The sequence below is a fragment of the Perna viridis genome, chromosome 1 (genome assembly GCF_037379345.1).
Source record: "Perna viridis isolate PV_CMFRI_1.1 ecotype Kerala chromosome 1, ASM3737934v1, whole genome shotgun sequence".
NCBI classification, from domain to species: Eukaryota; Metazoa; Mollusca; class Bivalvia; order Mytilida; family Mytilidae; genus Perna; species Perna viridis.
Window position 1 is genome coordinate 26,185,901 of NC_142445.1, and position 22,733 is coordinate 26,208,633.

Sequence of the window (22,733 nt, forward strand, 5' to 3'; positions counted from 1 at the left end):
AATTTAAAAGCCCCCCTTATAAAGATTTTTAATTAATCTTTGGAGAAAAAAAATACCGAGATCCAATACTATTGGAATAATATTTGATCATTGTTTTATTTTTTGGTCAAAGAAAGATAGATTGTCGACATTTTCCGGAAAAAATGACTTTATCCGATCTACTTCAGTTGATTACTGCAAATGAGACATTTCTTTTGTCGTTGTACTCTCTGCATCATATATTTTATTCCCTATTACCTCCCAATGTCACCATAAACACTTTCATTTTTTTTCATTAGTTTTCAAATTCAACATCAACTTAATATAAAACTGTCATTTTTACCTCATTAATTTATTTTTTACTTAGTTCTTGCTATGCATATACACATAGGACAAGGACAAGCTTCCTGTACTCTTTTATTTTTAACGTTATCTTAGAAGTAACTTCTTTTCATTATTTCTCTCTTAAAACTTCGCAGCAATGTTTTAAAGTCCTCCTCTTTTTCCCGTCTTCCATCTGATGTCCACTCAAAGTCCAATTTTTATGTCTTAAGGTGGTCTGTGATGAACATGATCTCTGCATCAATTTAATCTCCATGTTTTAGGTGTATTTTTCTGAACTAGTCTACATTTGAAATTTAATCTAACAAGAATTTTTAGTATCCTACTATGACAGTTGTCATGGAAGATAAAAAATGTTTCCTATCATTTCCTAACAAACAGAGCCTCACAGAAGCATGGAAAGAACACAGTTATCGTAGAGTTTTAGTTTTGGTGTCTTAGAAAAGGCTGTTGTTTTCCAGGTGTTGTCTAGTATGATGAATGCTACTGTTGCCTATTTCTGACCTTAACGTCATTTCCAGCTCCACCTATCTTCCATGTAATTAAACGAAACTACGATATCAAGCTGTTTTCCGTCTAAAAGGACAAAGTAAGAGTCTTTTTGGCATCGGCTATAAGTCCAATCATAATAGCATACTTTTATTACTTTAATGGTTACCTCTAACATAGTGCATATCATCCAGTGTGTACATAAAGTCCATCCCAGCCCGGTGTTATATTTTGAAAGGGTTGTTCTCTACCTAAACTAAGGCAATCTTGAGATGGAAAGTAAGATTCACACCTAGTTTTTTACAATTTATCCCGAGTTTGGGAGTCGTACATATATGATGTTACCCTAAAATTATCGCATTTTCCCAGTGTGGAATGCTTGAGTGTCTTAAAAGTTTCAACATTTTCCCCAAATTAATGGATATAGATTTTTTGCTTAAAGGTGGCTCTGAGTCCACTTAGTCTAGAAGTGGTTCAGGAATATTGATAAGCTTGCTAGGATCTTATCTGTTCAGAACTTCTTTAAATGATCTTTACATCCTAGCTTTTCTCGCTAGTAGGTAGTATGTAGCAATTTTATCTTTGATAGGTATGTTTCGCATCTCTTTCCAACTGGAAATACTGCTCATCTAATTCATCTAACTTTTGCTCAGTTAGATTGTGATACGGGAACGCTGGATCTAAAATATATGGTGTCGATCTGGAAAAAAAAATATAACCTGTTTATACAATTTTGGGTCTAAAAATATGGTGTTGACATGAAAAGAACTTATGTGCCGTAAAAGATCATTTCAAGCAACAAATGATTTGGAACGTATCAATAATTTAGCATGAGGTGTTTTATTGCATTAACTTCTACAAATCTCTAAAAATAAACAGATTTCGTCAAGCATATAAAATATCTAAAAAATGGAACGTAATATTTTAACCATCACACTGGTATATAAAAAATGTAATAATCAATCAGTGTTCTTTTATCTTTTCAGTTACCCGGGCACATGAAATTTATTTTGTTATGATAAAATTATATATTATGAACTTGTTACGTTCGGAAAGCAGACTTTAAACGTTTGCAAACTAATGTTCATTAGGAGCTTTCCTGTGTCAATATGTAATTGTAAATTTAAGAAACATGACGTAATTAAATTGATCTAAATATGGCCGCTGGAAGAAAAAGGGAGATCCAATTCAAAATCCTATAAAAGGGGGTTCCATGTGTCATCTATTTATTTTTACATGAAATAAAAAAAAATCCAATAAATGGGAGGTTTCAACACCCGAAAACCCCTGGGTCCAACACTGGTTTATTATAGTTTCTATTCAAAACCCAAGAGCTTTAAAGTTATCCGGCAACAACTGTACAATCTACGACTATATAAAAAAATAAAGATACGGTATTTTATATGCGGCTAGAGAGTAGTAAGTGTCCCAGGACACTGCAAGTGATTTAAGGTCAGAGAGTTTGTAGAAAAACCTTTGCCATCAAGTCAACAGTTTTCATTTCAACAGGTACTGGAAAACCAAGTTCTTCATATGCCTTTATGACCAACAACTCAGCTGCATATGATTTCAAAACATGCTAAAACGAAATAAAAAATAATAAACAATGGAACACCTTTCTTTGAGTATTTCTAATGTGATATTTACGACCAAAGTATTAGTTTTAGAACTGTTATTCTTCTCCAAGGGTTTTATAGAACAGATAATACTTTTATTGCAGGATAGTCTAGGTTTTAGAATCAAATGTAAGTCTGATCAATCATACATTTAAGTAGTAGTCTTTGTAAGAATCATGCAAATTCTGTAAAATGTGATACACCTTAAAAAAAGGCTACATATTTTTGTTATTAAGATGTTTTATATGATGAAATGTATAATCATTTATTCCAATCTGTCTGCTCTAAGGAGATAATCTACAAGGAAAATCCAATAGTTTCTATTGTATTTAACAGTCAATTACAGAGTTATCTATCTTAATTTTGAATTATACAGTACATTCTATATGACTTTTGTCTCCTATGAACAAGGGTTATATGAAAAACCACATATTACTTTCTAGTTACTATTACATTTTAAACAAAAAATACAAAATTTAAACATGTAGGCTTTCCAACCACGAATCACCTTTCGCACGATTCGTATGTGGAGTGCTACTTAAATGTTCACTAGGATGTTGAAATATCAAATCAACACAATGCTTTAACATGAAAGAAAACCTTACATTGCACCTATATGAAATAACAAAAACACAAAACTCTTTGCATCTGAATTATCCAGAGCGGATTGCAACACTCGAAGAAGATCTGGAAGCTTGGTCTTCAAATCTTCAACTGATTTTATATCAACGTAAACAAACAGTAAGTCTGCATCAGATCTTCCTTTTACAGCGGTTCCCTTTCCTAAAGATCCACCCTTTGAATGCTCTGATCTGTGATCAGAGATTAAAGGAATAAAATTAATTATGAGTCTTTGTAATAATCAGGAAAAATGGGGAGAATCAGAATCATGCATGTCAAAACCCACCGATATGACAGTACAATATCATTCTAGGATGCTTTCTGCCTTTGGAAAGACCATTATTTGATCTTTGGAAAACTGGATTTGTTTAGAGTAATCAAGGGAACCAAGGTTATAGCGGTAATCAAAAGAATATAATCCAGGGACAAAGACCAGACTTGGAAAACAGACACGCACAACCAAGAACATAAAGTAACTAAAATCATACATACTAAGTAACAAAAGTAAATGAGCAACTCGGACCCCACTAAAAACTGGGAGCATGGACCAGGTGCACCGATAGGGTAAGCGTACTCTGATTTTCTAGAAACAGAAAATTTTTAAAAGAATGATAGAAAAATGAGGTTTTTTGGCAAGGGTTATCTGCTCTTGAAATGTTTATTTTCAGAGCATTTCAATGAAATTATAACTCAAATTTAACAATTTACCAAGCCTTTTTTTCTTGATTTTGATGGTGGAAATAGTCAAATTAAACTTTCAAAATCATGTTTTTTCTCAAACCATGTTTCAAGAGACCGAAACATGAAGAACAATTAGACATACATATTGGACATCTACATACTTTCGCCCAGTATTATAAGCAACAATATTCAATTTAATCGACTTACATATCGAGTTTTAATCCAGTACTGCCTAATTGAACGTTTCACCTTCTCTGTTCTTCCGCTAACAAAACTAGCTTGAAGTGGGGCCAAACATTTACAGTAATAATATCTGATATCTTCATCTTCTTTCATTTGCTTGTAAATAGGTTCAAGTGATGCTTTCGAAACTGAAATGTTATCAAAAATAATTTTAAACCCGTTTCAATAACATGATTTTGTAGCTAGAACTCTAACAAATAGGCTTCTGGAACAGGGTTATGTTGCTACAAGATTGAAGTCATCACTACAGAAGTTTTATGGTCGTCATCATGAACTCGTGGATCGTTATGGTGTATCCATCAGCACCATGAAAACTGATGTATTCAACGGGTCAAAGTTTTCCTTTCCTCGTTTGTCTACCCCGGACTTGACTTTTTATGAGCAACTCGGCGGGTGTTTCTAGAAAAGCAGAGGACGCTTACCCTACCGGTGCACCTGGTCCATGCTCCCAGTTTTTAGTGGAGTCCGAGTTGCTCATTTACTTTTCTTACTTTGTATGTATGATTTTAGTTACTTTATGTTCTTTGTTGTGAATGTCTGTTTTCCATGTCTGGTCTTTGTCCCTGGATTACATTCTTTTGATTACCGCTATAACCTTGGTTCCCTTGATTACTCTTTTGTATAGTATCAAAAGAAAACAGCATTGTTTTCTTTAAAATTTCGATTATTGAGAATATCTATGTTTACACAATGCAAATTTTTCATGGATTTGTTTTTCATTCAAAAAAAGATCAATAACAATGTTCTAATGCAGTAACATACTAATTTGTGCCGGCAGGTCCATTGTATGATGGTATCACTATGCTTATCTAATGAGTTATGAAACAAACAACAAAGCTATTCCTTAATTCGGAATATTGCTTGTTTTCAATCATTTGTGAATAGAAGCCATTTTCTGGTTTACATTGTGCGTCTCCGATTGTTTTCATCTTTAAGAGTAAGTACAAGATGCTTTAGCACGGACCATTGGATATTCTGATGGTGAAGGGGGTGCTGCATGCGGGTCCACTGTGCATCTGGGATAGCATTGTAAACAAACTAAACAAATTTATGTATCATCGTGTAGCCAAATTTCTAAGCTTTACAATGATACCAAGAAAGTTGTAGTAACACTTAGGATTTTGCGGTAAAATGAAAAAAAAATTACCCTACTAGGACTTGGAAAAGTTCAAATATTTATTACTTAAAAACCTAAGGCACTACATAATTGTATTTGAATGTACAAAGGATTGTTTGAAGAACGGTATTTGAAAGAAATTGCCAATTATAGGTGGAATTGGAGAAAATATGAAATTCCGGATATTCCCTTTTTAATAGAAAACATTGTCACATTGAAGCTTCTGAAAATTCTGAAATTCTGACAATTCCCATTTTTCCGATTTTATAGTATTTGGCAGCCTAAAAGGAAAATCTAAGCGTCTGAATTGATCAGATATGTTAGGAGCATCATTATCTTAATTATGAATGCCTAAAATATGAGTTTTACGGTGTCAGTATACTGTTGACGAGAATTCTGTTTGATTATTAAACCAGTTTTCTAGGGGTAAGGGTAATATTTTTTGAAAATCCTTTCTTGAAAAATAGTATTTAGTGATTCAGATATGTAGAAAATCAAATTATCTATTGAATGATACCAAATTTTAGACGTTTTAGACGAGCAATAACTTGTGGAGTCGAATTTATGTGACTTTTGACCGAAAGATCGAAAATCCCATTTTTCGGGGTTTTTTTTTGTGGATAAATTCTGACCACGACCATCGCCAAAATTCATCAAACGAACTCCAGAAGTATAAATTGTGATCACACTAAACAGAAAATACCAAAAAAGCCACTGTTTTTAAGCATAAATACTCTAGCCTAAGGGGTGTTGACGTTGAAAAATATGTCAATTTAAGCGATTTTTCGGCGGGGTAGGGTATTTTTTTTCATTTTACCACAAAACCCAAAGTGTTACTACAACTTTCTTGGTACCATTGAAAAATTTAGACAGTGGGCTACATGATGATACTACATATGTCAGTTTACTTTGTTTTGTAGAAAGAAAAAGTTCGTAGAATAAAAAACAATTAAAAAAATGGTTATTGCCTCAATGAGGTATACAAATTATACAAAAATGCTTCAGTTTATTTTTTGGCGACAAAAAGATTCCTCAGTGAGAAGTGTAAAGTGACATAACATGAAAATCACAGGAGGTGGGTCACGGTGGGTCATCTAAGCCCACGTACTAATAGTCTACAAATTAAATACTAGTATATATTCTTTCGGATTTACCTCGTTCTCCTACGAAAATTTTCCTAATAAATATTTCATTTACACTGAAGTTATTTTGGTAAAAAGTTTTGTCCATTAGTTCATACACCAAATTGTGTATATGACTGTGACGTCATCAACCCTTTCCAAAGGTTCACTCGTTGAATTATGACACTAAAATTAAATTATAAGGAATGACATGTATATTTTTCTTGTTCTATTTAAAATAACCCCAATGCCCATGATGCACACCTGAAAATAACATGCTATGTATGTTATTTATTGTGCACCAATTTATTGAGGTTATTTCTTCATAGACCGAAAAAATACAGTAACCTCTATACAAGGAAGTAATCAATCTGTTAAGTTAAAGATACACATAAGGACAAATTTCACACCAGAAATCAAATGAATCGAGATTCACATAAATTTTATGTGACTTTCATGTGCAATACACTTCACATGAATTTGGTGTGAAAACAACAAAATTCAATGTGGAGGCCCAACTCAAACAAATTTCACGTGAATTTATCACAAAACTTAATTGCTAAATTCAAGTTAGTCAGATGAAATTCATGTGAAAATCACGTGAAAATATTTTGTCTGTTACTCTTGCCCTTATTTTGGTTGATTTTGAATCACGAGATGATTGCTCACCTTTATAGTTGTTCAAATCTTGTGATTCACACTTTCTGATTTCATCAGAGACAGTGTGGATGACATCATTGGTCTGAGAAGTGTGCTTAGAGTCTTGATTCACAACTCGATCGATAAAACTCTCAAGTGACTCCTCAGGTTGTCTCCCTTCAATGATCGTCAATGTACCATTTGAAACATCCTTCACAGGATCTGAAAATGGAGAACAGTGATAATAATTTTGTAGGCAATTGTAGAAGTGGTATATTATTAACGTTGTACTTTCTTTTTTTTCTTCATCAAAATTATCAAATATTTAGTACGACTATGTGTTTTCTGCAAATGCATCCATCAAGGTTCGGAGTCCACTTTCACTCTTCCAAACGGGATTTAGAGTGTACTTCAAACCCAGACTTAGGAGAATGTACACATATGGTACAGAATGAACATCAGAAATAAATAGCCCGGCACAAATTCGGACGGACCGACAGCTTGACGGTAGATGGACGAACCAGTCGTCGAGTGAGGTATGAATGTGATTCTAAAAAGCAAGGAACATTTATCTAATTATATGGCTATTATGGGCGGCTCCTGGTTGTTACATAACAAATATAACAAATAAAAAAATATACATTTATACCGCTTTTGCTTTTCTCCTGTCCTCAAAAAGGTGGTAGGTCGTGGAAAGAATACCACCACCCAATAATTTCTGTCAAACCTAGCAAGATAGACATACTACAAGTCATCTTGCAAAACCAATATATCAAATATTTTGTGTAACAGGCCGACGAACAGAATATTGCAATGTAGTCCAAACCAAAAAAATATAAAAAATAAATAAAAAAATAAATAAAAAAAAAAATAATAATAAAATAAAATTAAAAAAAATATATAAAATTCAGGTGAGTAAAAATTAACAAAATAATTGAAGAAAATACAAGAGGTCTTCCTCTAACAACTTACCTGAGCTTGAACTAGAATTTCTCGCTCCCACTGAAATTTGGGCCATTGACTCAGTTACAATGCAAATGTCTGCAGTACTGCCACTGCAATATCAAGAAAGACTGTGTTTGGGAAAACGCATGAATTAGTATTCGTGATTTTTTTCAGATGAGAGAATGTTACTTCAATTTAAAAAAAAAATGGTTCAAGAGTCTAAGACAAAAAAGCCTGCCTTCTTAAATAATTCTAAGATAAATAATTGATAAATGAAATAGATATATAAATGCATCAATATTGTTTTATTTAGTTCCATATCAAATCAGTTTTCGACAATACAACTGCAGTATAAAAATAATAATCGCCTTTGTTACAAATTGTTTTGTCTGTAATCATGAGTTTTCACATTCATTGTGATAGAAATAATAGTAATAGCGGTAATAATAAGGAACTGTACCAGTTGAACTAATTGTAGTATAAAAACGAACATGACAAATACTAACATATAAAATTTCTGCTTTTGGACACATATTAGGATTAAATATCGAAAAGAAATGACAATAAAAAAATAATATAATGAAATATCATAAAGTGCCAACACTGACCAACTAACAGTCAAAATAAAATAAAATAAGCCAATACCATTAGGCCAGGGAAAGACATGATTGTTTAGTTTTACCCTACCTACCCAAGAAAATTTAGTTGTTATTCTTTTATAAAATGCCGCTAAACTATCATTTCTAAGTCGAGCACTGTTTAAGTAAAGAGCTAGTGAATTATAATTCATACATTTCTACTTTTTTTCGAGAACGCAATCGGATCCCTTTTAATTTTCGTCGATCGAGTATGTTGGCCTCTTGTTCCTACATATAAACCGTTCATATTACAACCTCCAAATTCTAAAATGATATGTCCTTCAAAGTTCTTTAGAGCACAGCCATGGTAAAAATGTGGTTAATACTTGACCTACATATCGTGCAACTCATAGGTTGTGTTTATTTAAAAATGTCTTCCTATGGTGGTCATTAATTAAAAAAAAATCCATATACTTATCAAGTTATCATCCGGACACTAGGAAAATGCTTTTTTATTGTCCCTTTCGGCTTTTTGCACTTATTCACTGTTGCATGGCACTTAGTGGTATAATTTCATGGAATTCCATACAGCTGACACTTAGTATGGGGTTGGCTTTGCCTAAATCAGCGAGCACCGTGAGCTTTACCATACACGTACCGTCTGTGTGAGACTCGTAAAAATAATAAAGGACAAAAGGAGGGGGTCGACCCGGATGAAAATGTTTGCTTCGCAAATGCAATATTTTTATTTGAAAATCTGCCTTGTTAATTAATGGAGTGTTCAATAAATGAATACCTTGAGAAATTTTTTTCCCCAAAATTCTAATCCCATATCCCTTTTCCCTCGCTCTCAAAATGGTCGATAACTTTATAGCACTTCGCAATACTTTACATATTTTATCCCTTAAGGGCATCTCTAGCGACATCCTTTTCAGTTTTGGCCCGTCAGATCAATATGTACAGATATGCGTCGATTAGGATAATATAATCGAAGTTATATTTTTTTCCAAGGCGGGTTAGGTTCTTGACAACAGTGATTGCGGAACCGCGAAGATACACGTACGTACATCCACGTGTTTCCCGAACTCTTTAAAACATAATATTCATTTCTTTTAATTAGTAAAAAATAGAAAACTCGACAACTATCAGAAAAGATGAATTTATTTTTATTGAAACCAAATCTTAAGCTATGTATTTTCATTTGTTTGGTTTGAGGAAGCGAAGAATTTTCTCCGTAAGGACAGTTACTTTTTGTTACTTCCGGGACATGACTTTTTTCGTTAGTATATTGGGGAACCCTAAGGGAAATTTAGATACTAAATTTTATAACCGTGAGCTCACACCGCTTGGCGGTGCTCGCTTTTAAGTTATTGTCCTCGGACACCAACTATGTATATGGAAGACGATGGCGATAACGACGACGACGCCGACAGAATGCTATCACTATAAGTACGCATTATTGTGATTTTAAGAGACTACATACCCGCAACAGCAAGTTGTGTACAGTGTGCTGTAAGTCGCGTTTACAATATGCTAGAGGAATGATAATGATATTTTCGCACACATATAGATCTATGTATCACCTACTTTTCAAAATAAAACAAACCTTACCGGGACACAGAAAGGTGAATGTAAGAAAGAAATCGTACAGACCTTGAGTTTTCTAATTGTGCTATTTTAGATCGTGGAATTCCTTCCTGTAGAACTTTTGGAATACAGAAATAATTTAGTGAGAATTTTCTATCTATCTATATGAGTCTGAACAGCTCTCTACCGAGATATATAATAACGAGATGTTGTGTTCCGAACAATACACTTTCATTTTGTATTTATATAAGGCTTTAAAATAAATATTAATAAATAAATACATAAAAATAAATGCTACATGGGCTAAATACGTGTTTATTTTTTTATTTCTAAATGTAAACCACTTTATTTTGCCTTGGTGGTTTTTTTAAAGTGAGTTCCAAAGAAAAAAAGGTTTGGAACATCCTCTTTTGTTTGAAACAAATTAGTTAATTTTGTGCAAATAAAAGTTAAATAAGTTTTGTTAGGACTTTAAGAATACAAGGTTAACAAATACAGACTAAATTATGTAATTAAAAGCAAATGTAAAAATGCTTTGCTATTTCTTTCATTTAACGTATGAAAGTCAGTCATAGAGTGTCAATGCTACTTCAGTTTTCAATAAAATGATGTCTTATTATCTCTCCATTATTGAAAATGCACTAAAATGCAACCAATTTGAGGGGCATTTTTTTATTTTATGATTAAACAGTCAACTTTTGTCGGAAAAAAATTTTCAGCTTAACTGCTGTATAAATACAGCAAATAGTTCACAAGAATATATTCAAGAAAATGTAATATTGGTTTTACTAGTTAATCACTAAAAATGAAATAGAGTTGTCCTTCCTAATACATATATATACTTTCAAATATTATTTTGCATGATTGTCTATACATGTTGTATTTGTCTTGTATGGAAATGGTATTCATATAGGCCTAGCTGCTATCCAATCCGATTAATATATCGTGGATAAAAAATAAAGTAGTAATGTAATTGCTACGTACGAATATAGGTACTTGAACAGTGCAAAAATAGTGTCCTGTTGTAATAAACTTAGTATAGTTCCTCACATAAACATCAAAGACTTAGTAAATCTAAACCATTTTAAGTACCATTCTGTGTAAGAATCGGGCAATTGGTGGCATATCATTCTCAATTTGGTCTTTTATGCCTCAAATACATTTAATATATCTAGAAAAAAACTGAAAAGCTATTTAACTTTACCCTAAAACATCTAGGACATAGATATTTTTGACTCCTTATATAGGGAAAAAGTGCTGGACAATTTTCCTTCCATTTTTCCATAGTGCATTTAAATTTGACCTGTCCATTTATTAAAAAGGCAAACTTTACAAACATTTTGATGGTTGTTTCTGGAGGTTATGAAGTGTAGAGATTTGGATAATGCCATAAAATCCACGTGTTTATTTTTCTTAATGTGCCACACCTTATACACATTTTGCTTAATTCTTAAATATTTTCTTAAGAGGCTGTCCAGGAGAAAACCATGCAAAACAGTCCGAAGGTGATATTAGCAAATTATATATAAACTTAGTGCATCTGGTAGGACCCCATGAGAAACTTATAATTGCAAAATATTTTTTTTCGAAAAATTAAAGATTGCGGAGATATGGCCACCATTTTGTTTTTAGGAAATTGTCTTGAAAAATAGTAACTTCATATCTATGCAAAAGCTGATCCAAAATCAAGTATTAAGCCTATAATAGCAATAATCTAAACCAATGTCACCATATTTCAAGGCCCTGTATTTCCAAAAGTAACACTCTTAATAAGCTGACTTGCTTATACCCAACACGATGCCCCCTTATATAGTACTATAGAAACTAGACATCAGTTCATGATGGGTATTTCAGATTTGACAATAAAAGGACACTTTGAAATAGCCAAAATTTGGTGGATGCGTGAAAATGAGAAGTCGGTAGTTTTTATCTCCTGTGGTTGTGCTTGTTTCTCTTTCGGTTTTTTAAGCTTTATGGGAAAAGAAAACTAATGGAGAAGGCAAAACATAATAATATAAACCTACAAAAATCATAAATAGTATATATCAAAGTAGAAAATGTGTGGTAGATGCCCTACAACACTCAATCGGTCTGTACGTCCATCTGCCTCTTTTAAATCATGTCAACGCTTTTCTTTTTAAATTGTTTTTCTTTCAAGATAGACTTTTGATATTTGGCATGAGGGTAGATATAATATCAAGATGATGTGTTGAATATCAAGATTGGTGACAATTGACCTTAAATTTTGACCTTTAGGAAAAATTTGGTGTGGTTGTTTCTAATGTAACAAATTGTGCCCCCGCTATAAATATGGTAATTCTTTTATCTTTCGACATATATAAATGTATGAAGCCTTTTAGATAATTTAAAGAGTATAGCTTTCCAGTGTTGATGACCTTAAACTTTCACCCTGAGGTAAACTCGGGCATGTTCTTTTTAAATTGTTTTTAATTGTAAACTATCTTAAAATGCAGCTACAATTTTCTCCTAAATACCAGATAGTCATTTTACTTTAACATCAGTATATGTACATTTACATATTAAAGTATAAAAAACATATCTTGAGTGATTGTCTACTTGGTGTTTAACCAGGTCAGAGGTGTGTATCTGCTACTATCTTTTAAGCATATTTTCTTAAAATTTCAGGATCATCATGCTGGAAGTTATATTTTCTTTACTCTTATCTGTCATTATGGTCTCCAAAAACATAATTTTAATCATATACCGTATGTAGAATGCAGACCTCTAAAATATATTGTTTGCATTTTTGTTGTTAATGTTATATAGAAGTTTTAAAACATGTGTTCCTAAGTTTGACTTGTGTTTGTGTGTTATATACATATAAAGATGCATTGTATTATTAAAACTATGAATGAAAACATTTCACTAAGGAATGTCCTAGATATTGACTTTAGCTGGACCGTAAGCAATCTATTGAATTTTTCGATCGATCGATACATTACTTGTATAATACTAGTAGTCTCATTTCGTTATTGCTATTAACGTTTAAGTTACATGTATTCGTTCAGCTTCATGGTGAACCTGTATTTACATTTGTTGTTTCTGGTTTGGTTTGTATTTCTCACTTCATCTACCTTTTAAAAAATTCCATGTTTGAACAGTTTTCTTACACTTATGAAATCTATATAGGAAAATATATTCAAAGAGAATTTTAAGGCTTTCTTAGTGCATTAAAATACTATTACTATTGCAAAGTTAAGGGACAAACAAAATAAATCTTTCTTATACGAGGATTAACAAAACTGTGAAAATGAACAAAACTAAGAAATACAATTTAATAAATTATGGTATAAGACATTTAATTCTTTTATCATCCATGGATTTTCGTTTTTCTGCAGCAACCTACTTTTTAACATGATCTGTTAAGATATGCTACGCTGCTAGGTTTAGTCTTAATGTATAACCACAGGAGACATATACATGACGTCAGAAGGTGACATTAATCTATCCCAATGGATTGGGAAGATTATTATATATTGAAGTCATGTGGTAATTTTGAATTGTATTTTTTTCAATAGATTACTTATAACAAAAATCATTAATGTACTTAAAAGAATGCTACATTTTCGTTGTGAAGTTAATAAAATTTTCATCAAACATAAGATAAGATTTTCCACAATTTCAAATTTTGGGTCAACAAGCCACTGAAATGACCAAAACTTGTTTTATTTAATTTAATTTACGTCTTACGATAGAAAGCGTAACAGAGGATTTTGATAAGATTATTCAGTCTGTTTCTGTTCCTTATTCAGTAAGCGTACATGAATAGTTGAAGCAGCACTGTATGGTGTAACTTCATGCATGAAATCGACAATATATTTAGTACACTCTCCACATAAAGCAAGAAATCCAGCATCGGGATTAACATGATTGTCAATTTGCTTAGTCACTTTTGTGCCCGACACAGGCAATGCATATGCCATCTTATACTCTAGTTAGGTACGTTTGTTTACATATATAGATGTTTTCCATCAATTTTGTCCATTCATTGACCTATTCAATCAATGAAATATGACTGATTAGACAATACCGTCATATTTCTTATTTTTAGAGTATAATTGGAAACCCGATATACATTTGTTTATATTACATATTTGAACAACTTAATGATTAAAATTTTAAATGTTTTATTTATGCTTGTAGTTGAGCCTGAATTGCATATTTTCATGCAAAAATATCGTTAATGCAATTCTCGTTTTTCATTAAGCAATTGTCATCATTTTATATAAGATTGCATATAAACTCATAAACAAATAATGAATTGCATTTATAGCATTGTCTGTATGACTTATGACTATTAATGAATTTAAATATAGTAAAATATTGACATACCTGCAGTTTGCACCTTACGCGTACTCCCTAATCGCTAATACTCGTCAGCATAAGAAAACGAAAGTAGATTTAATTTAAAAGTTCCCTTATAAAAACTTTTAGTATAATATTTGATCATTATTTTATTCCTTATATATAAATATAAATATCTTTATCCTATCAACTTTAGTTGATTAATGCAAATGAAACATTTCTTTTGTCGTTGAGCTCTTTGCGTCATATATTCAATCCCCTATTCCCTTCCTATTTCATCATAAGTACTTTCCTCTTCCATTTTTGAATCCATCATAAACTTAATATAATACTGTCATTTGACATCATCACTTACTTATTTACTTAGTTCTTGCTATGCATATACACATATGGCAAGGAAAGCCTCCTGTGCTTTTTTCTTTTTATTGTATTCCATGGAGTAACTTCTTTCCATTTTTTCTCTCTTAGTAGTCCGCCGCAATGTTTTAAGGTCGTCCTCTTTTCCCCTTTTTCCCTCTGCTGTCTATTCGAGGTTCAATTTGATCATGTCTTCAGGCGGTCTGCGATGAACATGATCTCTTCTGCATCAAACAAATCTCAACGTCTTTGGTGTATTTTCAGTTTTTAGTGGAGTTGCTCATTTTCTTTTGTTACTTTGTTTGTATGACTTTAGTTACTTTATGTTCTTCGTTATCGGTTTTCCATGTCTGGTCTTTTTCCCTGGATTACATTCTTTTGATTGCCGCTATAACCTTGGTTCCCTTGATTGCTCTTTCAGTCTACATTTGAAATTTTATATAGTCAGAATTTCTAGTATCCTACTATTGTCATGGAAGAAAAAAATGTTTCATGCATTCCCTAACAAACAGACCCTTACAGAAGAATAGAAAGTACAAGGCTATCATAAAGTTTCAGTTTGAGTGTCTTAGAAAAGGCTGTTGTTTTCCAGAAGTTCGCCTAGTATAATGAATACTCCTCTTGCCCATTTCTAACCTTATTGTCATATTCAGCTCCACCTATCTTCCAAGAAATTAGACGGAACTACGATTCCAAACTGTTTTCTTTCTAACAGGACACAATAAGTCTTTTTGACATCGACTTTAAGTCCAATCATACTAGCATACCTTTTTAACTTTCTGATTATCTCTTGCATATGGTCTTGAGTGTTGAAGAGCAGTGCTAAATCGTCAGCATAGTACATATCATCCTGTTTGTAAATATTGTCCATCTCAGTCCGGTGTTATATTTTGAAAGGGTTGTTCTCATTACCTAAACGAAGGCAATAACAAATAGACACATCCTTGCCTTTCACTGAGTTTATTATAGAGAATCTAGTTTCCGCATAAAAGTTATTTTACAAAATAAATTGTTGCGTAACATCTTGATGAGTTGGCAATTGTATTAGGTACCCGTAGTTTCTAAGAATTTCCCATGGACTGTTCATATACGTTAAGGTTTTTTCCAAAATCTACGTAATTGATCAGTCACCTTTTTGTTACTAATGACACTACTAAAAATTGACTCGAATAGCAAATGTTCGGTTTATGCACCCTCATCCTTTCCTGAACACCCAATATGAACTTTCATAACTTTCTCTAGAAAAAGCAGAGGACACTTACCCTACCGGGGCACCTGCTCCATGCTCCCATATTTTTGGTGGAATCCGAGTTGTTCATTTATTTTTGTTACTTTGTTCGTATTATTTTGGTTATTTTATGTTCTTTGTAGTCTTTTTTCCCATGTCAAGTCTTAGTCCCTGTATAACATCCTTTTGATTTCCACTAGAATATTGGTTCCCTCGATTACTCTTTAATGTGCTATCTATTCTTTGTGTACTTGTCTTTTGAATCCCAATACTTTTTTACATGCCTCTGGACATTCAGGTCATCTAGTTGGCCAACACCAAATTTCCGGTTCATCTTACCATGGGTTGACAGCTTTTTCAGTTTCAACTTTATGATTGGAATTACTAGGTATTAGTCATTAACAACATACGGGCCTCTCATAACACATACGTCCTGCAAGGACATTTTCCCCTCTCATTAATATCCCTAAACTCTCCATTTTTCACCTTTGTCTCAAAGCGGATACAATTAAATGAATTTATAGATTACTTAAAAACAGCATGAATTGAACCTTCTAAATTTTGGTGCATTAGATGCTTATAATAACCAAACCTTGTACAGAATAAAAAGTACATTCGGAAGAAAAGTCAGTTCATTAGACTTGCAGTCCACTAATATACAGTGTATATGTGTGAAGTACACCAACCACAATTACTATTACATTTAAAAACAATAATAAAATACAGCTTTCAAAGTTAAAAAGCCCAATGTTATCAATTCCATTGGATCTAGGACATAAGACCCTCCTCCAAGACAAAAGCTTCTAGACAAAAGCCCCTGGACCAACCCACCCGAACGATTCATATCATTTTGTATTTTCTTTCCCTTTTTTGTTGTTGTTGTGTATTTCAATAATAAAAACATTTTAATTTTTTTTTCAAAATTAATGAAATTATATCTTATGTGGGGCTTTTGGCTGGAGGGCTGATCCAAAATTCCGTGTAATATAATATAATCATAAATCAAACATATATCAATTGCAACATTTATTTCTCAACAAAATGATGTACGTGAATAAATAATTTTTGTCGAAAACAAAACAAAACAAGACAGAATATAAAATATAAAGTTCAAATGGAACTGCAAGGGGACGGTGATTCCAGAATAACATTTGGATGAACATTAAGCAAAATCACAATAATATATTGATATGATCTAAACGCCATAAATAACATATTAACAGTTCATTTTTCTATAAGTATTGATAACAAATTCAATTTATATTTTTATAAGTTCTGAAGTATAGAGAAATAATTTAAATACCAGTCTATATAACTATATAAAATTCTGACACTGTCTATGGTATATATATGTGATTAATGGAGCTCAAAAACCCACCGAACAAATGATGTTTGCTTTTTTTTTGTCTGCATATGATAAATTTCAGCATAGCAATAGTCCTTTCTGTATTTTTGAAATACAGAGATTTCAGGTCATCTAGGTTATCATTTTTTTCATCTCGAAATGACAAACTAAAGCTAATAATATGGTCTGTAACTATTTCTGAATACAAATTAAAAAAAAAAGTGAACTCGGTGGGTTTTTGACATGTACAAATCACCTCCTGCCTGATTTTATAAAGACTGATACTTAAATGCAACTACATAGTTATAATCACTAATACGTAATTATTGGTAAAGATGTTGCTGTTATCAAATACTCTACAACTTAATGCTTGGTAAAACTTTCTTCGCATCTCTTTCCAAGTGGACATACTGGTCATCTAATCCACCTGATTTTTGCTTCGTCAGATTGTGATATGGGAACGCTGGGTCTAAAATATATGGTGTTGATCTGGAAAAAGATATAATGTGCTTAAACAATTTTGGGTCTAAAATATGGAGTTGATCTGGAAAAATTTATATGTGCCGTATAAGAGTATGTTTGGGTCTCAAATATATGGTGCTGATCAGTAAAAAGTTATAATGTGCTGTATAAATACATTTTAGCTACAAATGATTCAGAACTTATCAGTAATTTAGCATGAGGTGTTTTAGTACAATAAAGTCTACAAATCTCTAGAAAATATAAACAACTCGTCAAGCATACAAAATATCTAAAGAAAGAAACATAGTATTTTAATCAATACCTTGGTATATAAAAAATGTAATTATTAATTAGTGTTCTTTGATCTTTTCTCGTTACCCGAGCATATGAAATTTTGTAATGATAAAGTAATATATTATGTTTTACTTTACAAAATCATATATTTTTTTATGGAATTCGGATGCAGACTTTAATTGTGGGCAAACTAGTGTTTATTTTTTTTAATTGTAGAACTCTGTCAATATGTAATTGTATATTTAAAAAAATGAAGTAATTAAATTGGTCTAAATATGGCAGCTCAAGAAAAAGGGAGATGAAAATACAAAACCTATAAATGGGGCTTCCAAGCTGTCATATGCTAATTTTTACCATAGTTTCCAGTAAAAGGGGAGGTTTCAACACCCGGAAACCCGGGTTCACCCTTGGTTAATTATAGTTTTTTTAACCCAAGAGCTGTCAAGGTTATCCTTCAAGAACTTTACAATCTACGACTATATAATAAGTCAACATACGGTACTCTGTAGGTGGCTGGAAAGTAGTAGGTGTCCCAGGACACTGCAAGTGACTTAAGGTCAGAGAGTTTGTGGAACACCTTTGCCATCAAGTCAGCAGTTTTCATTTTACCAGGTTCTGGGGAACCAAGTTCTTCATATGCCTTTATGACCAACAACTCAGCTGCATAAGATTTCAAAACATGCTGGAACGAAATAGAAAATAATATACAGTGGAACACCTTTCTTGAGTATTTCTAATGTGATATTTACGACAAAAGTACTGGTTTTAGAACTGTTCATTCTTCTCTAAGAATCTGACAATACAGTTAATGCTTTTATTGCAGGATTTTCTTCCAGGTTTTATTAGCAAAAGCAATTCTAATCAATCAGGCATTTAATTGTTCACTAGGATGTTGAAATATCACAATGCGCCTATATACAATAACATAAACTCAATACTTTTAGCATGAAGATTCCATCTGTGTTTTAAACTCAGATCTTTTATCATAGATTACAGGAAACAAATTAGGTGTAAGTCTTTTTAAAAATCAGGTAAAATGGGAAATATCAGAAACAAGCATGTCAAAAACCCACTGATCTGATAATATAATTTCACTCACGGTTGCTATCTTCATTTTAAAAGACCATTATTTGATCTCTGGATCACTGGATTTGTTAAAAAAACCTCCAATAGAATGTTAGAAAAATGAAGTTTTTGACAAGAGTTATCTGCCCTTGAAATGTTCAGATTCAGTGCATTTCAATGAAATTATAACACAATTTACCAAGTCTTTTTTCTTGATTTTGGTGGTGCATATAGTCAAATTAAACTTTCAAAATTGTGTTTCATCCACTGCCTGATTCTTACAGAGACTGAAACAAAATAAACAATCAGACAAACAGATTGGATATCTACATACTTTCACTCAGTATTATAAGCAAAAATAGTCTATTTAATCAACTTACATTTCGAGTTTTAATCCAGTACTTCAATAGTCTAATTGAACGTTTCACCTTCTCTGTTCTCTGGCTAACAAAACTAACTTGAAGTGGGGCCAAACATTTACAGTAATAATCTCTGATATCTTCATTATCTTTCATTTGCTTGTAAATAGGCTCAAGTGATGCTTTTGAAGCTGAAATGTTTAAAAACAAAATAAAACCTTAAAGGGTGGCATATGTGAAGCAGAAATTGGACTTACATAAAATATCTCCTTTGTTATCAGGTATCCTATTATTCTTTTCAGACGGTTTCAAAACATAACATGTATGGTATCAAAAGAAAAACAGCACTGTATTGTTTAACTTGCAAAAAATATTCAGAACATATTTAAGTTTTGACAATGCAAATATTTCATAGTAGCAGTTATGCCTTTTTCATTAAATAGACCAACAACTGCAATATTAAAATATGACAACAACAACGTTGCAATGCTGTCACATACTGGTTTATCAGATCAGTTGTATGATTGTATACTTCACCTTATGATTACTTAAACAGACGACAAAGCTATTAAATTATTCCTTAATCCAGAATGTTGCCAAATTTCAATAGTGGGTAGAAGCCATTTTCTGGTCTAAAATTAAAGTCTCTGATTGTGTTCAAAGTAAGTACAAAATGCTCTAGCACGGACCATTTGAATTTTTGGCAGGGAAGGGGTCATTGAAGTTGTATGCGCGGGTCAGAATTTTTTTCCATATGATTGATTTAACAAAAATGACAGAAGCTGGCAAAATTTTTAAATAAAAATACAATATGACGTACGAATAGATCAAAACGCTTGTAGTGATAAAACTCACGATTATTTAGATCAATGGGAAGCTTAACAATGGGTAGAAGATCAACTTCATTGATAATGCCATCAATGACGATTTCAAACTGTATTGTAAACTTCGTTCTTTTCACTGAAGTAATTTTATAATCTGATTTAGCCAGAGCAGATTGCAACTCTCGAAGAAGATCCGGAAGCTTGGTCTTCAAATCTTCAACTGTTTTTATACCAACGTAAACAAACAGTAAGTCTGCATCAGATCTTCCTTTTACAGCAGTTCCCTTTCCTAAAGATCCACCCTTTGAATGAAGAAAATTATATTTGTTAGAACGTATTTTGTATGATAGTTTATGTGAATGATAGTCTTCAAATTAAATACTAGTACATATTCTTTTGGATTACCTCATTCACCTACGAAGATTTTCATCATTAAGATTTCATTAACATTGGACAATTATTTTGGTATAATTTAATTTCAGAAGGAACACGCTTTCCGATTAGATTAATAAATTTGTCCATTATCTCATAGACCTAATATTGTATATGAATGTGACATCATCAACCTTTTATAATGGTTTAATTGTTGAATTTTGATACTAAAATTAAATTACATGCCCGTGGTGCACACTTAAAAATAATCTGCTATGTTAGTTATTTTGTGTGCATCACGAATTTGAGGTTATTTCTTCATAGACTGAAAAAAAATATATAACATTCCTTAAGTAAGTTTAAAGACTGTTGATGAAAAGATTTACTGTATACAAGAAGTAATCAATGTGTTTGTGCAGTTAAAAATCCACACCAGAGGGACCTATTTCCTCCAGAAATTATATGAACCGAGATTCACATAAATTTTATGTGATTTTCATATGCAATACACTTCACATGATTTGAGTGTAAAAACTGGATGTAAATTAAATGTGGAGGCCCAACTCGCACGAATTTCGTGTGAAGTTTTTCACGAAATTTAATTCGACTTCATATGAAAATCATGTGAAAGTATTTGCCTGTTACATTGTCATGTTTTATTTTAAATCCGGAATGATCGGCATTATTATTTGCTCACCTTTATAGTTGTTCCAATCTTGTGTTCCACACTTTTTGATTTCATCAATTCTGAGACGGTGTGAATGGCAGCTTTGGTCTGAGAAGTATACTTAGAGTCTGGATTCACAACACGATCGATAAAACTCTCCAGTGACTCCTTAGGTTGTCTCCCTTCAAAGATTGTCAACGAACCATTTGAGACATTTGAAACTTCCTTCACAGGATCTGAAAATGGAGAACATGTGATAATAATTTTGTGGAAAAATGTAAAAGTATTATACATGTATTATTAACGTTGTGCGTTCTTGTTTTTTTTTTCTTCATCAAAATTATCAAATATGTAGAAGAAATATGTGTTTTTGCAAATGCATTCATCAAAGTAAATAGAAAAGTGTAACAGGTCGACGAAAATATGATTGCAATGTAGTCCCAACTAAAAAAATTTGATAAAATACAGATGAGGGAAAATTGCCGAAATCATTTAAGAAATACAAGAGGGCTTCTTCTAACAATTTACCTGAGCATGAGCTAGAATTGTTCGCTCCCAATGAAAGCAGGGTCATTGATCCAGTTACACTGCTAATGTCTGGGGTACTGCCACTGATAAATCAAGAAAGACCGTGATCAGGTTTTTGAAAACACATAAATCTGTATAAGTGATTTTTTCAGCAAGATTAGTGAATGTTACCTCAAGTTAAAAAAAAATGGTCAAAGAGTCTAAAACAGAAAGTCTGACAATAATTGATAAATATAATATAGAAATATAAACATATTCATATTGTTTTATTTTTTTCTATAATAAATTAATTATTCAACAATAAAACTGCAGTATAAAAAAAATTAACCTCCTTTTTACAATCGAAAATATTTTTACGTGTAATCATGATTTTTTTTCCATCACAATGATATAATAATAGTAAGGAAATAATAAGGAAGTGTACATGTGTTACCAGTAGTCGCTGAAAATAATTGTAGATTTAAAACTAAAATCACAAACATTACATGTAACTTGCAAAATTTCTGCTTTTAGGTAATATTAGGATTTGATATAAAAAAAGAATCACAAAATGAACAAATCGAAATATCAAAAAGTACCAACATTTACAGACCAAATAGTCAAATTAAAATAAAATAAGTCAATGTCATTAGGCCAAAATAAGAGAAAAAACATGTACGTTTAATGTTACCCTACCTACCCTGGCACATTTTATTGGAAATACTGCAAAACGAACATTTTTTTTTACTTGAGAACTATCAAATTAAAGAAATTGTCCCAAGAGTGTCTATAAAAAATAATTTTACAAACCTACCTTCCATATTTTTGTAATCCAATGTATTCTTAATAATTTATTTTTTCTTGGTCTTAAATGACACATACATGGACCAATATTTGTATTGCCAAAATCTTGTCAAGTTATTGTTGCAATAAGTAAATCAAATTACAGCTGTATTACAAATTTTAAGT

At 31.9% G+C, this 22,733-nt stretch overlaps 2 protein-coding genes across 2 annotated transcripts; both read right to left on the reverse strand.

Annotated features, from left to right (window-relative positions):
* Window positions 1-4: 4 nt before the first annotated feature.
* On the reverse strand, window positions 5-10,044 carry LOC148627983 (uncharacterized). The gene is made up of 6 exons (XM_088582721.1): window positions 10,025-10,044; window positions 7,821-7,903; window positions 6,879-7,070; window positions 3,936-4,099; window positions 2,285-2,389; window positions 5-1,510 (listed from the first exon to the last, which is right to left on the reverse strand). The coding sequence occupies exons 2-6, from the start codon at window positions 7,864-7,866 to the stop codon at window positions 1,460-1,462; spliced, it is 558 nt and encodes a 185-aa protein (XP_088438847.1). The 5' UTR covers window positions 7,867-7,903; window positions 10,025-10,044; the 3' UTR covers window positions 5-1,459.
* A 6,838-nt stretch (window positions 10,045-16,882) lies between these two features.
* On the reverse strand, window positions 16,883-21,868 carry LOC148627984 (2'-5'-oligoadenylate synthase 1A-like). The gene is made up of 6 exons (XM_088582693.1): window positions 21,786-21,868; window positions 21,288-21,493; window positions 20,250-20,520; window positions 19,416-19,585; window positions 18,468-18,652; window positions 16,883-17,703 (listed from the first exon to the last, which is right to left on the reverse strand). The coding sequence occupies exons 1-6, from the start codon at window positions 21,829-21,831 to the stop codon at window positions 17,571-17,573; spliced, it is 1,011 nt and encodes a 336-aa protein (XP_088438819.1). The 5' UTR covers window positions 21,832-21,868; the 3' UTR covers window positions 16,883-17,570.
* Window positions 21,869-22,733: the final 865 nt, after the last annotated feature.

What these genes read in the sequence shown, in the direction of transcription:
- LOC148627984 (XM_088582693.1), bottom strand. Translation starts at nt 21,831, where the DNA reads ATGACCCTGCTTTCATTGGGAGCGAACAATTCTAGCTCATGCTCAG. An exon ending in AGATTGGAACAACTATAAAG is followed by an intron (nt 20,521 to 21,287) that starts GTGAGCAAATAA and finishes CTTCATTCAAAG; the next exon opens with GGTGGATCTTTAGGAAAGGG. An exon ending in CCAGCCACCTACAGAGTACC is followed by an intron (nt 17,704 to 18,467) that starts GTATGTTGACTT and finishes ATCTTTTTCCAG; the next exon opens with ATCAACACCATATATTTTAG.
- LOC148627983 (XM_088582721.1), bottom strand. Translation starts at nt 7,866, where the DNA reads ATGGCCCAAATTTCAGTGGGAGCGAGAAATTCTAGTTCAAGCTCAG. An exon ending in AGATTTGAACAACTATAAAG is followed by an intron (nt 4,100 to 6,878) that starts GTGAGCAATCAT and finishes ATAACATTTCAG; the next exon opens with TTTCGAAAGCATCACTTGAA. An exon ending in ACTGGATTAAAACTCGATAT is followed by an intron (nt 2,390 to 3,935) that starts GTAAGTCGATTA and finishes ATTTCGTTTTAG; the next exon opens with CATGTTTTGAAATCATATGC.